Source organism: Entelurus aequoreus, linkage group LG25 (genome assembly GCF_033978785.1).
Source record: "Entelurus aequoreus isolate RoL-2023_Sb linkage group LG25, RoL_Eaeq_v1.1, whole genome shotgun sequence".
Classification (NCBI taxonomy): Eukaryota; Metazoa; Chordata; class Actinopteri; order Syngnathiformes; family Syngnathidae; genus Entelurus; species Entelurus aequoreus.
In genome coordinates this window covers 5,031,834-5,049,505 of record NC_084755.1, presented here as the reverse complement: position 1 = coordinate 5,049,505, position 17,672 = coordinate 5,031,834, and the positions used below count along the sequence as shown (strand labels likewise).

The window sequence follows — 17,672 nt, the reverse complement described above, 5'->3', positions numbered from 1 at the left end:
CACATCTGGACTGGTGGAAATTGCAATCTAAAAAACAAACCGAACCCCAAAACTCAAAATTGCGCTCTAGAGCAATTTTTGAATAAAACAGAGAAAAAACTGCTCCTCAGAGGAAAACTCAGACAAAACTGCTTGTAACTTCTTGTAGGAACGTCTTAGAGACATGAAACAAAAACCTCTACGTAGGTCCCACCTAGACCTACATTTCTTAGATTGACATCCTTCAGCAAAAATCAACAGGAAGTTTGCTATCACTCCTTCAAGACAAAATTTTTGTTAAAACCGGTCACCAAACATCAAACATTATCTCCTCCGAGCGCGTTTGTCGTTTCGGCTTCAAACTGCTACAGGAGAGAGATTGAACCCTTCTGATTAAAAGTTACCGACGGCGTTTTATTGAGTGCTACCGTTTTGATTTTACGTGCCTTCAAAGACCCGCAGCACTGAAGCTGCTCCGCTGCTGTTGTTTTAAGATGGCTGCTTAAAAGCAGACAGCACCAGCGTGAGCACAGAACGCAGAGAAGGTAGGTACACTACACAACTTCCTCTAACTCCCAGTACGAATATCGTAGAGACACGAAACAAAAACCTCTATGTAGGTCTCACTCAGGACTACCACTGGACAAAAGTATTGGGACACCTAGGACTAGCACCTGCCAAAATGCGGACCCGACCAACGCTGCTTGCAGCTTTAATTATTTTAAGTGTTTTTTATTACCGTGAATGCTATTGTCATCCTACAGCTTCCACAGTTTTGCAGTGTCTGGAACAGAAACATTTGTCAGAGAGCAGCGAGGCCATGCTAAGGAAGCTCAATGTCAAACTCATTCAGAGACTGGGCCTCACCTACCTGAAGCCTTGCTTGGCCCATTGGAGGTCAGACACAAACCGGATATCTGTTCATTTAACATAAAACATGTGCCGCTAGTTAGCTTTAACATGACAGACTCGCTCCTCCGTGTGTGTTGATGTTTTTAGGTACCAGAGAGGAAGCAGGTCCATAGCATCCACCCTTTTGACCAACGCTCAGTCAACAGAGCCCGGTGGGACACAAGCGGAGGAGGATTACGACATTCCTGAAGAGTTAGAGACCGTTATTGGTGAGGTTCTAAATAATACCTACATCTGACTTTACCTTTACCTTGCCTCTGTAGAAGATAAACCAATCTGTTCTTGGATGTGTTGTTAGAGCATCTACTGGTGGGGCTTAAGGATAAGGAAACAATCGTGCGTTGGTCTGCAGCAAAAGGGTATCAATGTTCTTAATAGTAAAATATTCTTGCTACATTTGCATGTCTCTAATGATTAAATTGTGTGTTTCTAACCCGTTAAGTGTCGGGAGGGTGACTGGGAGGCTACCCAAGGAGCTGGCAGATGAGGTGGTCGCATCAGTCCTAGATTGCTTCAGGTACTTCACTGCTTTCATGCTGTGCTGTTAGTTGTTAATACAGGATGTGTGTTCATGTTGAAGCTTCCAGGAAACAGACAACACTTGGCATGGAGGATGTCTGGCTCTGGCGGAACTTGGACGGAGAGGCCTGCTGCTGCCTTCCAGATTGACAGATGGTATGTGGCCGGTATTTACAAATCAGTGCATGCGCCATTGATGTGAGTATGTGTATTTATTTTGCTTTTTTCAGTTTTTCTTCAAACGACGTCACAAAAAGTGCCCATATTTTAATATGAACGTACTCTATAAAGAATCCTTGTCACCAATATACATTATGAATCAAATACAAGACAGTATTTCCCCCGTGGAAAAAAAGTCTAAAAAAAAAAGGGTTGACTTATACTTAGGGACAACAGATGTATACAAACCAACAAATATATTTTTAATGGAGTCTGAGCTTTTCTTCCTGTCACTTACACACTCACCTGAAGAGACCTGACAGTTTCAAAGGTTTGTTAGCAATTCAGCAAATATTAGTTTTAAAACTGTCGAGCAGCCAAGAAATATGATGCAAAAAATATGGTACATATGTCAATACATTAAGATATTTGTGTCAATAATGCTCAATTTCGAGTTTGTTTATTAGAGTAAATGCATTTGGTAGACAGCATTTTCTCTACTCTTATGGTTAAATGGGGTTCCCACAATATTAGTTTAGTTTAGTCTTTATTTGAAGGGACAATGTACAGAAACATTAAGCTCAAAGACAGATATGTTCTGTACCAGATAATAGCTAAATAGCTAATTTCCATCTGCATTAGAGACAGCCCTTTAAAATACAACCACAAGAGCAAACATGTTCATAAGTCGGTCGCTCATATTATGCAGGTCTACCTAATGTTGTGTCCAGTGTGTGTACAATTACAACATAAAAACATATTTACATACTGTACATTACAGGCAGTGCTTTATTTACAGTCTTTCAGTGCTTCAGTGATGATGTTCCACAGTCTGATTAGATCAAAGCTTTTCGCCAATTAATACAAAATAATATTATATGTTTAGCTGCGGCGAGGCCTCCTCCTCACATTCCGCTTTGTCACTTTAGCTCTCTTGTTTGTTTTATTGTTTGTCTTAGCTTGGTGTGCTCGTTTCACACCTGTCATGGTCGCCCTGGTGGTACGTTTTGTCTTTTGGGGACTTTCGTCGTCTTCCTTGAGTCCCTCTGCCGGCTCAAAGTCACATAAAGAGGCAGCCGTGCTCGCTACGTAGAGCTGACAGAGCGCGAGCGCTGCATTCTGCCTCTGGTCAAAGGTTTCTTCATCCGCACTCATCTGAGGATCATCTGAAGAGCTAGCCTGAGAAGAACAAAGGGTGAGGTTCAGGGGTAACTCTGCCCCCTTTGGCTGGTCTCTGTGGTCGGCTGAAAATCTGTCTTTGTCTTGGGTTCTTGTTGAGAGATTTAGCGGTGCTGGATCGTCTCTGTTGTCCTCTTCTTCATGTTCGGATGTAGTTTCAGGACATGACTCAGACACGGCGGAATATCTGCTGTTCTCAGATGATCTGTAAAATAGATGAAGTTAGCGCTCCAATGATTAAAGTTATCATGTTCCCAAAAATGTTGCAGTACGTTGACTCCCAAAATGACGCTCTGAACAGAGAGTTGTTTGTTTGTTCTAATGAATGTATCAATAGAAATAATCGGCTTGAGGTTGGTATCTTCTACTGAATAATCAAGAATTCAGTGTTTCTCAAAACTGATTTAGCTCTGAATTTTGGGGCTTTTGTGCAGCAGCAAAATACTTGCATGAAAACCACAAATTCAAATGCGCTGTTGTTACTGCATACCACTTGATGGAGCCTGTGTACCACCGGTGGTTCTTGTACCACAAGGATTACTCAATCCTAAAAGTGGAGTGGAGTACTTCACGTCATCCAACAGAGGCTTTGTGGATGCTTAAGTCGTTTACAAACTTGAGCTACATCACATATGGCACACCTCATCTGGGCAGCACTATTCTGATGAATAATACACTGGAACATTTAGAGAGAGCTTTGTTGATGACATAAAAAGATACTAAACATTGGTCATTTGCTTACCCTCTATCTACAAGTAGAGTTCCTAGCTGCAGCAAGCTCTCCGCTGTATCTTTATGCCTGGCATTGGTCGGTATATGCTGAGCCACTGTCGATGGCAGCCGCTTGTCCACGTTGGTGTCCTGTGGCGCCTGCCCTACGTCCTTCTGGATGACCTGTGCATGACTTGGTCTGTCAGGGGATCCCAAAGCGGAACATCCCTCCTTGGGGCTCAGCCTGGTTGCCTTGTCTCCACTTTGCCTGTGTTCTAGCTGCTCTTGTTCGATGGCGTTGAAATGACAGGGATGGGGTTGTATGTATGAATTGTAATCTTTAGAGCTGAGAGTTTGCTGGTACCAGTCCAAGGGAATATATCTTGATGCTGTGATGGGCATGGAGATGTCGTGGGGTCTGTACAGGCCATAATGAAAGGGGTGGACTGGGTGGCAGTATCTGTATTGGTATGGTGGGAAGAGTGAAGCAGGAAGTGGCGAAGCAGTGCCATGTGGCATCACTGGCCTTTGGGGATTTGGGACCTCTAGCCGGAAAGAAGAATTGAGCTCATTTGCATTTTGGTTGGCAGGGTGGTAGTATTGCGTGGAGAGAGGTTGGTCAGGTAAGAGATAAGGAGAGTATTCTAGACCAATTGGAGTGGGGAATGGCTTAAACGTTATTGGAAATGCAGGACGGTTGAAATGAGGAATTTGTGGATGGTCTGACTGCTGCATGGGTGTGTTGAAGGCTTCGTCACGGTTGGGTGTGACCAGTGAGAAGGCAGATTGGCGGCGTGGCATTGACTTAGTGTCTTTGCTGTCCTGGTTTTCTACTGCTGGACGTTCCTCTTCCTTTCCTTTTCCCCTTTCGATTGGACTTTCACACCCAACATTGACCTCTTCACTTGCATCTCTCACCTCGTCTTTGTTCTCCTTAGCCTGCTGTTTGTCCTGATTGAGGGATGCACCGCCTGGCAAGTTTGGACTGTCCATTGACTTTACCAGGGTGGCCTTTGCTGCTGTCTTGTCCTGTCGGGCCGTTGGACCATTTTTCTGTGACATCAGAGAGATGGAGTTCTTACACAGGTTATATTTCATGTGGTTAAAGAGGTGGGACTTCTCATTGCAGGTAAATGGACACTGGAAACACTGGTACTTGAATGGTTTCCCAAGCGGTCGAGGAATGTAGTGAGGCCTTTTTGGCTTGCGTTCTTGAGCAGTGTCCATCTCTAGCTTGTCTATAAAAAAAAAACAGTGAACACATTACTAAGATAAAAGCTTTACCCTCAACAATGTCCACATGACAATGGCCTCTTAGTTTTTCAGCATGACTTTGTGGTCCACCCTATTGGTTGTGGGCAAAACACTTTGGAAGACATGCTAGCATATAGAGGTGGGGGAAATACAATAATCGATTTTTAGGTGCATCGCAATTCGGATTTGCACACATTTCCATGAATTTAATAAGAGTGATGGACATTTCTTATTGCACTGTTTTTAAAAGTTGCAAGTGATGAACGCTTATTTAGAAAGACAAAAAGAAATGTAAAACTGAGTCAATATAAATAAAATAAAGATGCATCAATAATTGATTTTTAATCAAATCATAGCTCCTGAATCGTAATCGATTCGTGAGGTGGCCAAAGATTCTCACCTCTACTGGCATACATGTAAATATATTTATCCTCAAAGTTTTATGATCTTTGGACAAATGGTCAGTGACTTTTAGGTAATTTTTTGCTAAGTCTGACTCGTGTTACTGCAAAGATGCTTGATGGCGGGCATGTTTTTCAATTAATCGTCCTCACATTTTATAGACATGTGCTTTTCATTCCCCTACATGTATGTGTGTACCAAATTTAGTGGTGATGTGGCGCAAAACCTTAAGGCTACAAGTGGGTGTTTTGTAAAAAAATATGGAGTCAATTTGACTTTAATACCAACACAGTCAGTAAGTTAGGTTTAAGAGTAGAAGAGTTACCTCACACTAACAACTATATGCAAATATGCAAAGACATGGCAGCATAACTGCTAACTTAAATTTGAGCTAATCTCAAGTAATTTCTGTAAAAAAGACAGTAATAGCAATTGTCTGATTCCGTGGCGACATTAAATTAAAAAAACAATCATACACTTGAAAGGAACCCAAAATGGAAATGTTTTTCAATTCGCAAATGCTGATTAATTTCCCCCTGGTTATACTTTTGCAAATACTGGTAGTTGTGTTAAATGAAATACCAGAAGGCATTGGGGAAATATAAGTTTTTGCAAATATTAGCGCAAAATCTCTATCTGTCCAAAACAGTGCACCCTAGGGCTAATGTATTTCTACAACTGTTCCTGCAAACTGGTTAGATAACAAACAAGACAGGGTTGAATATGCAAAACTTATGCAAATAAATGTGCATGCCGACGCTTTGTATGCTGTCTGCTTGGGGGTTTGGTTCATTAGCAGCTGCGTAAAATGCCGTCACCTGTATCCACCAAATATCACTCATCCTAAAGCCGCTACAACGCAGGTGTTGGTTTAACTTACTGACACGGACTTGCTGTAACTTGCTCCTTTCCCCGGCTCACTGCTAGCTGTGTGGGAACCTGGAGCCACCTGTTTCCCATGACTACACCTGCAGATGCATCACTGACGCTCGCTAACACATTCGAGGAAAAGCTTCTTTACGCCTCAAAAATCTTTCCCTTTATGTCAAAAAAGAAGTGTCCAGACTATGTGGCACCTTCCTTAGACGTGAAACATCACCTAAAGCTGTGTCGCTGTTCTGAGAAACCTGCTTGTCATGCGCTGTCGCAAGAAGTTGTCCCTCAAGTTTCTGCCACTCCCTTACAAAGAACTCCAATTAGCTCTAAAATAGTTTTTTTAGGTTAAATGTTTGCAGTATATTTATCTATTTCTATCATATTTAGATGAATCTTCCATGCTGGGGAAATTATACACACGTGAACATTAGTGAGCACAATCATCACCAGTGACACAAAAGTGTCAGAATATTCTAACATAGTGTATCTTTCTTTAGGAATTGTTAAAATAGCTTTTACCTGCTCTAAGTCCAACTGGTAGTCGTGTCTGACGAGCAGTTCCTCGGTCTGGTCGGGATAGTTGCTCCTAATATGACTTGAGAGCGTGTTTGTGTGTGACCCAGCATGTGTATTGATATTAGTTGTGTGGTGAGTTCCTCTTTCTGATGTGTTGTCTCACCCAGAGGGTGTGGCCTGAGCTCAAACAGCAGGGCCCTCAGGCAACATCAATGTTCCTGATATTAGTCAAGCCTCAAGCCACGCTTTGCATGATGCGCCAAGGTGGGCGCCTTCAGTCATCTGGTCTTGCTTCGGGTCACGCCGTGTCTTTTAGCGGGCTGCAGTTGTCGCCGCAGCCGCTGAATATTCAAATGTGGTTTCGAGAGGTGACCAGGGAGAGATGCATGTGTTATGGTATTTCACCAAAATGAGTATGCCCCTTACATTTCAACAAACATTTAATTGTATCTTCTCAATGGACATTACTATAAAACTGTGATTCTCAAACTGGTGCGTGTATCACTAGTCATCATCGTGTATGAAGAGAGTATGGTCAAATAAACAACAGACGCCATCTTTGCTACCAAAGCTGATTGATTGAGACTTTTATTAGTAAGTTGCACAGTGAAGTACATATTCCGTACAATTGACCACTAAACGGTAACACCCAAATACGTTTTTCAACTTGTTTAAGGCGGGGTCCACTTAAATTGATTCATGATACAGATATATACTATCAATTATCAATATATACTATCATCATAATACAGTCATCTCACAAGATAATCACATTGAATTATTTACATTATTTACAATCTGGGGTGTGGAGGGGACGGGGGACGGGGGGTTAGGTTTGGTTGTTATTATCAGTCATCAACAATTGAGAACAGAGAAATGGATATTGGAACAGTATAGGTCTGACTTGGTAGGATACGTACAGCAAGTAGTGGGTGGGGGGGGGAGAGAGAGAGAGAGAGAGAGATCGATCACAAGGCATAAGAAAAAGTATTTAAAAAAGTATCTGCATTTGATTGTTTACATTTGATTATTAACAATCCGGGGAAGGTGTTAGTTTAGGGTTGTAGCTGCCTGGAGGTGAACTTTTATTGCGGTTTTGAAGGAGGATAGAGATGCCCTTTCTTCTATGCCTGTTGGGAGTGCATTTCACATTGATGTGGCATAGAAAGAGAATGAGTTAAGACCTTTGTTAGTTCGGAATCTGGGTTTAACGTGGTTAGTGGAGCTCCCCCTGGTGTTGTGGTTATGGCGGTCATTTACGTTGAGGAAGTAGTTTGACATGTACTTCGGTATCAGGGAGGTGTAGCGGATTTTATAGACTAGGCTCAGTGCAAGTTGTTTAACTCTGTCCTCCACCCGAGCCAGCCCACTTTGGAGAAGTGGGTAGGAGTGAGGTGGGATCTGGGGTGGAGGTCTAGAAGTAATCTGACCAGCTTGTTCTGGGAGGTTTGGAGTTTAGATTTGAGGGTTTTGGAGGTGCTAGGGTACCAGGAGGTGCATGCGTAATTGAAAAAGGGTTGAACGAGAGTTCCCGCCAGAATCCTCAAGGTGCTTTTGTTGACCAGAGAGGAAATTCTGTAGAGAAATCTCGTTCGTTGCTATGCGTGACTGTGCCCCAAAGGATGCAATTGTTGTCATATTGAGGTTAGTTTTCCTGACAAAATACACCAAAATACACCAACTCAGTGGACTGGTGGTTAGAGTGTCCGCCCTGAGATAGGTTGTGAGTTCAAACCCCGGCCGAGTCATACCAAAGACTATAAAAATGGGAGCCATTACCTCCCTGCTTGGCACTCAGCATCAAGGCTTGGAATTGGGGGTCAAATCACCAAAAATGATTCCCGGGCGCGGCCACCGCTGCTGCTCACTGCTCCCCTCACCTTCCAGGGGGTGGAACAAGGGGATGGGTCAAATGCAGAGGACAAATTTCACCACACCTAGTGTGTGTGTGACAATCATTGCTACTTTAACTTTAATAATGTCTAAATATAGTTGTAAACATACCCCAGCTCATATATTACAATAAAGCAAGCTTTTATTTCGTCAAATAGTAATTTTGCGGCCGTATGTGACGCTGCTACATTCAAACAGTGTTTAGTGACCAGCAGGCTCTCCGCATAAAATGTAAAAGAATACATAGAGCGACCAAAAAAAAAAAGGTACTACCCCAACTTTGGCCAAAATCTTTATCAGCTTTGGATCAACAATCACGGATAAATTATGACTTTTTCCCCATATTTCTGCACAATAAAGTTAAAGTACCAATGATTGTCACACACACACTAGGTGTGGTGAAATTTGTCCTCTGCATTCGACCCATCCCCTTGATCACCCCCTGGGAGGTGAGGGGAGCAGTGGGCAGCAGCGTAGCCGCGCCCGGGAATCATTTTTGGTGATTTAACCCTCAATTCCAACCCTTGATGCTGAGTGCCAAGCAGGGAGGTAATGGCTCCCATTTTTATAGTCTTTGGTATGACTCAGCCGGGGTTTGAACTCACAACCTACCCATCTCAGGGCGGACACTCTAACCACTAGGCCACTGAGTAGGTTTTTAACTCAGATATGGTAACACTCCATATAACAGTAGAGAATATGGAGTGATTTTTGGTCCAGAACATATTTTGCTTTATTCATTATTGATGTATTTCTTGCCACTTTATGTTGTATATTTTTATATGAGATTTCCAGTTCATTGTATCATTCATTATTACACCTCCAATATGATTTGGTTTACTCTTTAAATGTCTGCACAGTCTATTTATATTTGTGTTTGACTTTCTCCCATGCTTTTTTTGATTGATTGATTGAGACTTTTATTAGTAGATTGCACAGTACAGTACATATTCCGTACAATTGACCACTAAATGGTAACACCCCAATAAGTTTTTCAACATGTTAATCAATTCATGGTGCTGTTACCGAACAGCATTATTTTAGTTTTACTGAGATTCAAGGATAGTTTATTTTAATATACATCTCTTAAATTAGTTCATTTCTTCTGTTTGTATTATCTTCTGTGTGTTCTGGCCTGGACAAAACGCAGACGTTGCGTCGTGTGTTTACTTCGCACAAGACTCTGTAGTTGGTGGTTTTCCAGTGTTGACGGCAAACCTTCACTTCCCATACCTTTTTCTAGGTTATTCACGCGGGTGGTACATCCCCGTGCTGCACAACATGGCATTTTTACACAACGGAAAAGCACCGCAAACATAGCATCACGTCAAAGTTGGTAGCAAACATGGCGCTCTGTAGTCGTGTGCGTGCCTTTTGACCAATCATTGAGGAGATCGCCTGAAACCGGGTTGGCCATACTCTCTCCATACACGGCTCTGCCTCTAGTGGTATGCGGGCTCCATCGAATGGTACACCAAAGAATCACTTAATCAAATATTCAAACATAGTGTAACTGTTCAAACTTTGTGTAGGCCAAAAGTATTAAATATGCTTGTCAAGTAAAACTTCTGCTTTGTTTTTAATGAATACTTAGGCCTGCTACGCTAATGTATTTTCATGTTGGTCATTATGGTGATACGTGGAGAGACAAGTTCTTTCTGAGGTGGTACTTGGTTAAAAAAAAAAAGTTTGAGAACCTCTGCTATAAATCTAAGCTTGGATATACTTTAGAACAGAGGTCTTCAACTGGGGGTCTGCAGGGGGCTCAGGACATTTTTGATTGAAAGTACAATTAACATTGATCCAACACACATAAATAGCGGCAGAAGACGTCTTTCAGACACACTGGTTTATCCACCTTTCCTTCCAACGAGGAGGACACTCCCCTATCACTGTTGTGTCTGTCACAAGACTCGCTCAGGTTTCCTGTGATTGGCCGAGAGCCCATTATTAGCCAGTAAGCTTCTTATGTTTAAGTGTTTGGATCGGAAAAATTGATCGTTTTGTAACGCAACAAAAAAAAAACCACAAGTATCTGAGGGATAAGCAAACCCTATCTCAGAAACCACAATCTAACAAGGTACTTTTATGACCAGTTTAATTTAAAACACAATTTCATACAAGATATATAGGCTAAGTAAGGGGTGCCCCGCTCACTACTTCCATCAATTTGGGGGAATATGGCCTGGAAAACGTTGAAAACCCCTGTTTTAGAGTAGTGTCCAGTTTGTACAGCGGTATAGATTTTCTATCCACTGAAAATGAGTCAACACACAACCATTATTGTCTGAACAGCTGGCAACAGTCGTAAGCTGCTGGTTTGTGCTCTAATCAGCAAATGACTCGGCAAGGCTCGGTTATTTATACTTTATTTAAATAATATTTGTTCAGTATCTAATAAATGTAAATGTATTATGTTTGCAGATGATACAAATGTATATTGTTGAGGAGAAGACTTGAAGAAAGTTTTGAGGATAATAGAGGTTGATTTGATTCAGCTAAAAAAAGGGTTTGATATTAATATGTTATCATTAAATGATAAGAAAACTACATTTATGGTGTTTAGTGGTGCAAGGACAAATTGTGAAGCAAAATTAAATCAAGTGGAAATTGATAGAGTATATGAAACTAAATTCTTGGGAATAATAATTGATCATAGATTATGTTGGAAACCGCATATTGAATATATAAAGGGAAAAATATCCAAATCCATTGCTATTCTGTATAAAGTAAAACACATGCTGAATAAGAAATGTCTGCATATGTTATATTATTCTTTTATTTTTCCATATCTAACATATTGTGTTGAGGTTTAGGGAAATGTTTATAAAACAAACATAGAGCCAATAATTAAACTTCAAAAAAGGGTCATTAGAATAATACACAAAGCGTGCTACTATGAACATACCAAGCCATTATTTAGAAGTTCTAATGTGTTCAAATGTTCAGATATTGTGTTTTTAAAAGCAGTTGAAATTATGTTTGGAGTAAAGAACAACAGCCTTTTAGCTTGTATTCTTAGCTTATTTACATTAAGAGGAGAAAACTATAATTTACGGGGATATTGATTTTTGAAATATGTAAAGTAAGAAGGAATATAAAATACAAATGTATTTCAGTTTTAGGAGTTAAATGGTGGAACAACCTCAGTGATAATAATAATAATAATGCGTTAGATTTTATATCGCGCTTTTCTATTATTAGATACTCAAAGCGCTCACAGAGAAGTGGGAACCCATCATTCATTCACACCTGGTGGTGGTAAGCTACATTTGTAGCCACAGCGTGATGAGTTGAAGACATGTAGCTCTTTGTTAAGGTTGAAGAAAACCTTGAAAGGTGAAATAATTGAAAATGATAAAATATAGCAACTTTCATCCCATTGATTTTTTTGAACGTTGATGTTCCAGGTAATCTTATTTTCAGTGAAGGTTTAGGATAGGCAAATATAAGCTTTGGCTTCAGCCTATTCCTTTTTCGGTCATTCTTTTTCTTTTCTTTTTGTGTGTAAATGTGTGTGATTGTTAAATATGTATAACCTGTACTGTTAAACTGGTCATACAAAATGGTTGATTGTTGATTATATGACCCAAATAAACTTATTTCATTTAAACTTATTTCATTCATTGAATGAACTGCAAAAACTTCCTCAGCCTTTTAATTTCTTAGTGTGAATTGAACTCCTGAACTCTTATAATTCGCACTATATTTTAATTTGAGATGCACCTCTATACTGTCACCAACTACTTTGAATTGTATCCAGTTTACTTTCCATACTCTTGTCCTTTAAAAAGATACAGTACACCAGGGGTCACCAACCTTTTTGAAACCAAGAGCTACTTCTTGGGTACTGATTAATGCGAAGGGCTACCAGTTTGATACACACTTAAATATATTGCCAGAAATAGCCAATTTGCTCAATTTACCCTTAACTCTGTTATTATTAATAATTAATGATATTTACACTTAATTGAATGGTTTAAAAGAGGAGAAAACACGAAAAAAATGACAATTAGAATTTTAAACATAGTTTATCTTCAATTTCGACTCTTTAAAATTCAAAATTCAACCGAAAAAAAGAAGAGAAAAACTAGCTATTTCGAATCTTTTTGAAAAAATTTAAAAAAGAATTTATGGAACATCATTAGTCATTTTTCCTGATTAAGATTAATTTTAGAATTTTGATGACATGTTTTAAATAGGTTAAAATCCAATCTACACTTTGTTAGAATATATAACAAATTGGACCAAGCTATATTTCTAACAAAGACAAATCATTATTTCTTCTAGAATTCCAGAACAAAAATTTTAAAATAAATTCAAAAGACTTTGAAATAAGATTTAAATTTGATTCTACAGATTTTCTACATTTGCCAGAATAATTTTTTTGAATTTTAATCATAATAAGTTTGAAGAAATATTTCACAAATATTCTTCGTCGAAAAAACAGAAGCTAAAATGAAGAATTAAATTAAAATGTATTTATTATTCTTTACAATAAAAATAAAAAATTTACTTGAACACTGATTTAAATTGTCAGGAAAGAAGAGGAAGGAATTTAAAAGGTAAAAAGGTATATGTGTTTAAAAGTCCTAAAATCATTTTTAAGGTTGTATTTTTTCTCTGAAATTGTCTTTCTGAAAGTTATAAGAAGCGAAGTAAAAAAATGAATGAATTTATTTAAACAAGTGAAGACCAAGTCTTTAAAATATTTTCTTGGATTTTCAAATTCTATTTGAGTTTTGTCTCTCTTAGAATTAAAAATGTCGGGCAAAGCTGGACCAGCTTGCTAGTAAATAAATACAATTTAAAAAATAGAGGCTGCTATTTGAGCTATTTTTAGAACAGGCCAGCGGGCTACTCATCTGGTCCTTACGGGCTACCTGGTGCCCGCGGGCACCGCGTTGGTGACCCCTGCAGTACACTGTAGTAATCACACACTAAGTTTGAATTATTGAGGGAATTAAACCGATGAATTATTTTCTCTTTTAGTTGTGCCACTCATCATCAGGTCCCTGACCTATGACGAGAAGAGGGGAGCATGCAGCATTGGCTCCAATGTCCGCGACGCAGCTTGCTACGTGTGCTGGTCCTTTGCCAGGGCGTATGATCCTAAAGAGCTCAAGCCATTTGTCAATCAAATTGCCAGGTAAGGTACATCCAGAAGCACAAAGTAAAACAAAAAAGACCAAATCAAATCTTACGCCTTAGGAGTGCAAATGCTGTTGACATGAAAAGACATTTAATTGATACTTGGTTAGCAGCTCGTCGTGTCTCAGCCGCGCTGCAATGACAATTAGGTGTAATCCGTAACTGGCACAGAGCTGAGCTGCAAAATGACGCCACACTGTTGCGTCAGTCTTTTTCTCAGGAGTGACTCGCCGGCAGTGCATGTACCGACCTGAACCCTGTGACTGTGCAGACCAGCTCTGCAGTGTCGGTTAGATCCGCTAGCGTCGCGACGACGACACCCTCCTTTGCCCTCGCCTACTGGATCGCCAGGTTTCGCCTGTTGCTGTAGGTTTCGGTCACTGCTTGGCAGCGGGGATTTTGGCAAGCTGGTTCCTGCGCCATTCAGCCTGATGACATTTGAAAAAGGACGCGGAACTGTGGGAACGACACATTTTTTTTCCCGTCTCACAGACTCTGTGTTTACTCATTAACAGAGGTGGGTAGAGTAGCCAGAAATGGTACTCAAGTAAGAGTACTGTTACTTTAGAGATGTATTACTCAAGTAAAAGTAAGGAGTAGTCACCCAAATATTTACTTGAGTATAAGTAAAAAGTATGTTGTGAAAAAACTACTCAAGTACTGAGTAACTGATGAGTAACCTGTTCGTTTAATGATGACGGCAACAAATAATGCACAAAAACATAAAAATAGCAATGAGCAAATTTAGAGCCAGGAATATCTCTTAAGCAACTAAAACAATAATACATATTAAATAATGATACATTAACATAAAAAAATGAAGGCAAATTGAGCCACAATAACTTAACAGCACCATAGGCTCAGTAGACAGAGATTACAAAGGAAAATAACAAGTTAGCCTTTACGCAAACCATAAACTGATAGGTGTGGGCTGCACCTGGGAACACACTGCACTTCTGATTGGTGTTTGTATGCATGTGTGTGTGCGTGTGTGTGTGTGTGTGTGTGTGTGTGTGTGTGTGTGTGTGTGTGTGTGTGTGTGTGTGTGTGTGTGTGTGCGTGTGTGTGTGTGTGTGTGTGTGTGTGTGTGTGTGTGTGTGTGTGTCTTTGTCTGTCTGTCTATGAGGCTGCAGCGCGTTAATAAATGTCCCCACACGATGTACATTTGACAGTGATTCATAGCAGGGAAGCTAACATCAGCCTACGGTGACAGCCAAAATATCTACTAACGTTACTTACCGCCATGTGCTTCCTCAAATTTGACGTTGAGTTCATGTAAGCTTAAGCTTGTTGTTGTTCTGCCGCTGAAACTTTATGTGACCACCTGGCTCTGTTTGATTGGTGAAACGAAGTCAAGCGTCACCAGTGACTGCATCTGATTGGTGAAACGGAGTCAAACGTCACTCGTGACTGCATTTGATTGGTGAAACAGAGTCAAACGTCACCAGTGACTGCATTTGATTGGTGAAACGGAGTTAAACGTCACCAGTGACTGCATTTGATTGGTGAAACGGAGTCAAACGTCACCAGTGACTGCATTTGATTGGTGAAACGGAGTCAAACGTCACCAGTGACTGCATTTGATTGGTGAAACGGAGTCAAACGTCACCAGTGACTGCATTTGATTGGTGAAACGGAGTTAAACGTCACCAGTGACTGCATTTGATTGGTGAAACGGAGTCAAACGTCACCAGTGACTGCATCTGATTGGTAAAACGAAGTCAAACGTCACCAGTGACTGCATTTGATTGGTGAAACGGAGTCAAACGGCACCAGTGACTGCATTTGATTGGTGAAACGAAGTCAAGCGTCACCAGTGACTGCATCTGATTGGTGAAACGGAGTCAAACGTCACTCGTGACTGCATTTGATTGGTGAAACAGAGTCAAACGTCACCAGTGACTGCATTTGATTGGTGAAACGGAGTTAAACGTCACCAGTGACTGCATTTGATTGGTGAAACGGAGTCAAACGTCACCAGTGACTGCATTTGATTGGTGAAACGGAGTCAAACGTCACCAGTGACTGCATTTGATTGGTGAAACGGAGTCAAACGTCACCAGTGACTGCATTTGATTGGTGAAACGGAGTTAAACGTCACCAGTGACTGCATTTGATTGGTGAAACGGAGTCAAACGTCACCAGTGACTGCATCTGATTGGTAAAACGAAGTCAAACGTCACCAGTGACTGCATTTGATTGGTGAAACGGAGTCAAACGTCACCAGTGACTGCATTTGATTGGTGAAACGGAGTCAAACGGCACCAGTGACTGCATTTGATTGGTGAAACGAAGTCAAGCGTCACCAGTGACTGCATCTGATTGGTGAAACGGAGTCAAACGTCACTCGTGACTGCATTTGATTGGTGAAACAGAGTCAAACGTCACCAGTGACTGCATTTGATTGGTGAAACGGAGTTAAACGTCACCAGTGACTGCATTTGATTGGTGAAACGGAGTCAAACGTCACCAGTGACTGCATTTGATTGGTGAAACGGAGTCAAACGTCACCAGTGACTGCATTTGATTGGTGAAACGGAGTCAAACGTCACCAGTGACTGCATTTGATTGGTGAAACGGAGTTAAACGTCACCAGTGACTGCATTTGATTGGTGAAACGGAGTCAAACGTCACCAGTGACTGCATCTGATTGGTAAAACGAAGTCAAACGTCACCAGTGACTGCATTTGATTGGTGAAACGGAGTTAAACGTCACCAGTGACTGCATTTGATTGGTGAAACGGAGTCAAACGTCACCAGTGACTGCATTTGATTGGTGAAACGGAGTCAAACGTCACCAGTGACTGCATTTGATTGGTGAAACGGAGTTAAACGTCACCAGTGACTGCATTTGATTGGTGAAACGGAGTTAAACGTCACCAGTGACTGCATTTGATTGGTGAAACGGAGTCAAACGTCACCAGTGACTGCATTTGATTGGTGAAACGGAGTCAAACGTCACCAGTGACTGAAGTGGACAAGGATTAAATAAGCTTTGCTTCTTCCTACTCCTTTCGGGCTTGTTTTAAAGAGAAATGGAATATATGTGATGTATTCTTTTTTTCCTTTCTTCTTTCTTTCGTTTATTTGGAACATGAACACACTTACAGCATAACACATCACACAATTTCATATCATTTCACTTTACATCATGTCCGAAAAGGAGTAGGAAGAAGCAAAGCTTATTTAATCCTACCCCTTTCCCACTTCAGAGGGTTTACATATATATATATATCAGTGTTTCCCATAAACTGCCAAGATACCTGTGGCGGTGGGGGCGTGGCTATGGGCGTGGTCACCATGACATCATCGAGTAATTTGCATAATTTACTACAATGATATGATTTTCTCTAAAAAGGCTCAAAAAATGTATACTTACTAATTAATAATAACAGTTTTGTTTTAAACGTCCATCCATCCATCCATTTTACAATATAATTACAACACTTTATGTACATATTTATATACAGATTTGAACAATAAGTTATTCACTGAAATATATTTATTAATTGTGGTTCTTACAAAAAATATATCTTATAAAAATATAAAAGCTAAAATGTCTCTTAAAGCTCTGCCCCTTTAATTAGTGCATACTAAATCATTTCACTTTAGCCTACTACTACAAGCATATTATTTACCAGCAACATAAAGTGAAACAGAGGCAGAGGTGTCCTGCCACAGTCAGTAACAAATAAACAGAAAACAGTAGTGGTGGTAGATAGACACAGAGCTTCATGAAACATCTGATCCACTGAACAAAGAGCTCCAAAAATCTTGATCCTACACTTCTCTTTTGTAAAGTAAATGTGAACAGCCGATATGGGCATCTACATCAACTATATGATTTGCCTGAGAAGCTGGACAGGACAAAAAAAAAAACAAAAAAAATTTTTTTTGTGGCGGCCTTAATTCTTTCGTGGCGGGCCGCCATAAATAAATTAATGTGTGGAAACACTGTATATACATTAATTTACTGACTTTTTTATAGTAAAATTACATCCGTGAATGAGTAATACAACAGTTTTGTAACATATAATGAAGTCGGTCATTATTAACATACTGAGATGAAGAATATCTTATTTTCAATAAGGTTGAAAGTATTTCTCATAATTCTTCTTTGT

The 17,672-nt window shown here is 40.2% G+C and overlaps 2 protein-coding genes across 2 annotated transcripts in view; one reads left to right on the top strand and one right to left on the bottom strand.

Annotated features, from left to right (window-relative positions):
- tbcd (tubulin folding cofactor D) overlaps nt 1-17,672 on the top strand; it is a 68,977-nt gene that overhangs the window by 16,092 nt on the left and 35,213 nt on the right. The window contains exons 9-14 of the mRNA XM_062036502.1: nt 744-876; nt 979-1,100; nt 1,190-1,250; nt 1,334-1,408; nt 1,472-1,566; nt 13,393-13,549. Of these exons, the coding sequence (XP_061892486.1) occupies nt 744-876; nt 979-1,100; nt 1,190-1,250; nt 1,334-1,408; nt 1,472-1,566; nt 13,393-13,549 (643 nt within the window). The remainder of the gene's footprint in view (nt 1-743; nt 877-978; nt 1,101-1,189; nt 1,251-1,333; nt 1,409-1,471; nt 1,567-13,392; nt 13,550-17,672) is intronic.
- znf750 (zinc finger protein 750) lies at nt 1,956-6,628 on the bottom strand. The gene is made up of 3 exons (XM_062036507.1): nt 6,511-6,628; nt 3,491-4,697; nt 1,956-2,953 (listed from the first exon to the last, which is right to left on the bottom strand). The coding sequence occupies exons 2-3, from the start codon at nt 4,684-4,686 to the stop codon at nt 2,452-2,454; spliced, it is 1,698 nt and encodes a 565-aa protein (XP_061892491.1). The 5' UTR covers nt 4,687-4,697; nt 6,511-6,628; the 3' UTR covers nt 1,956-2,451.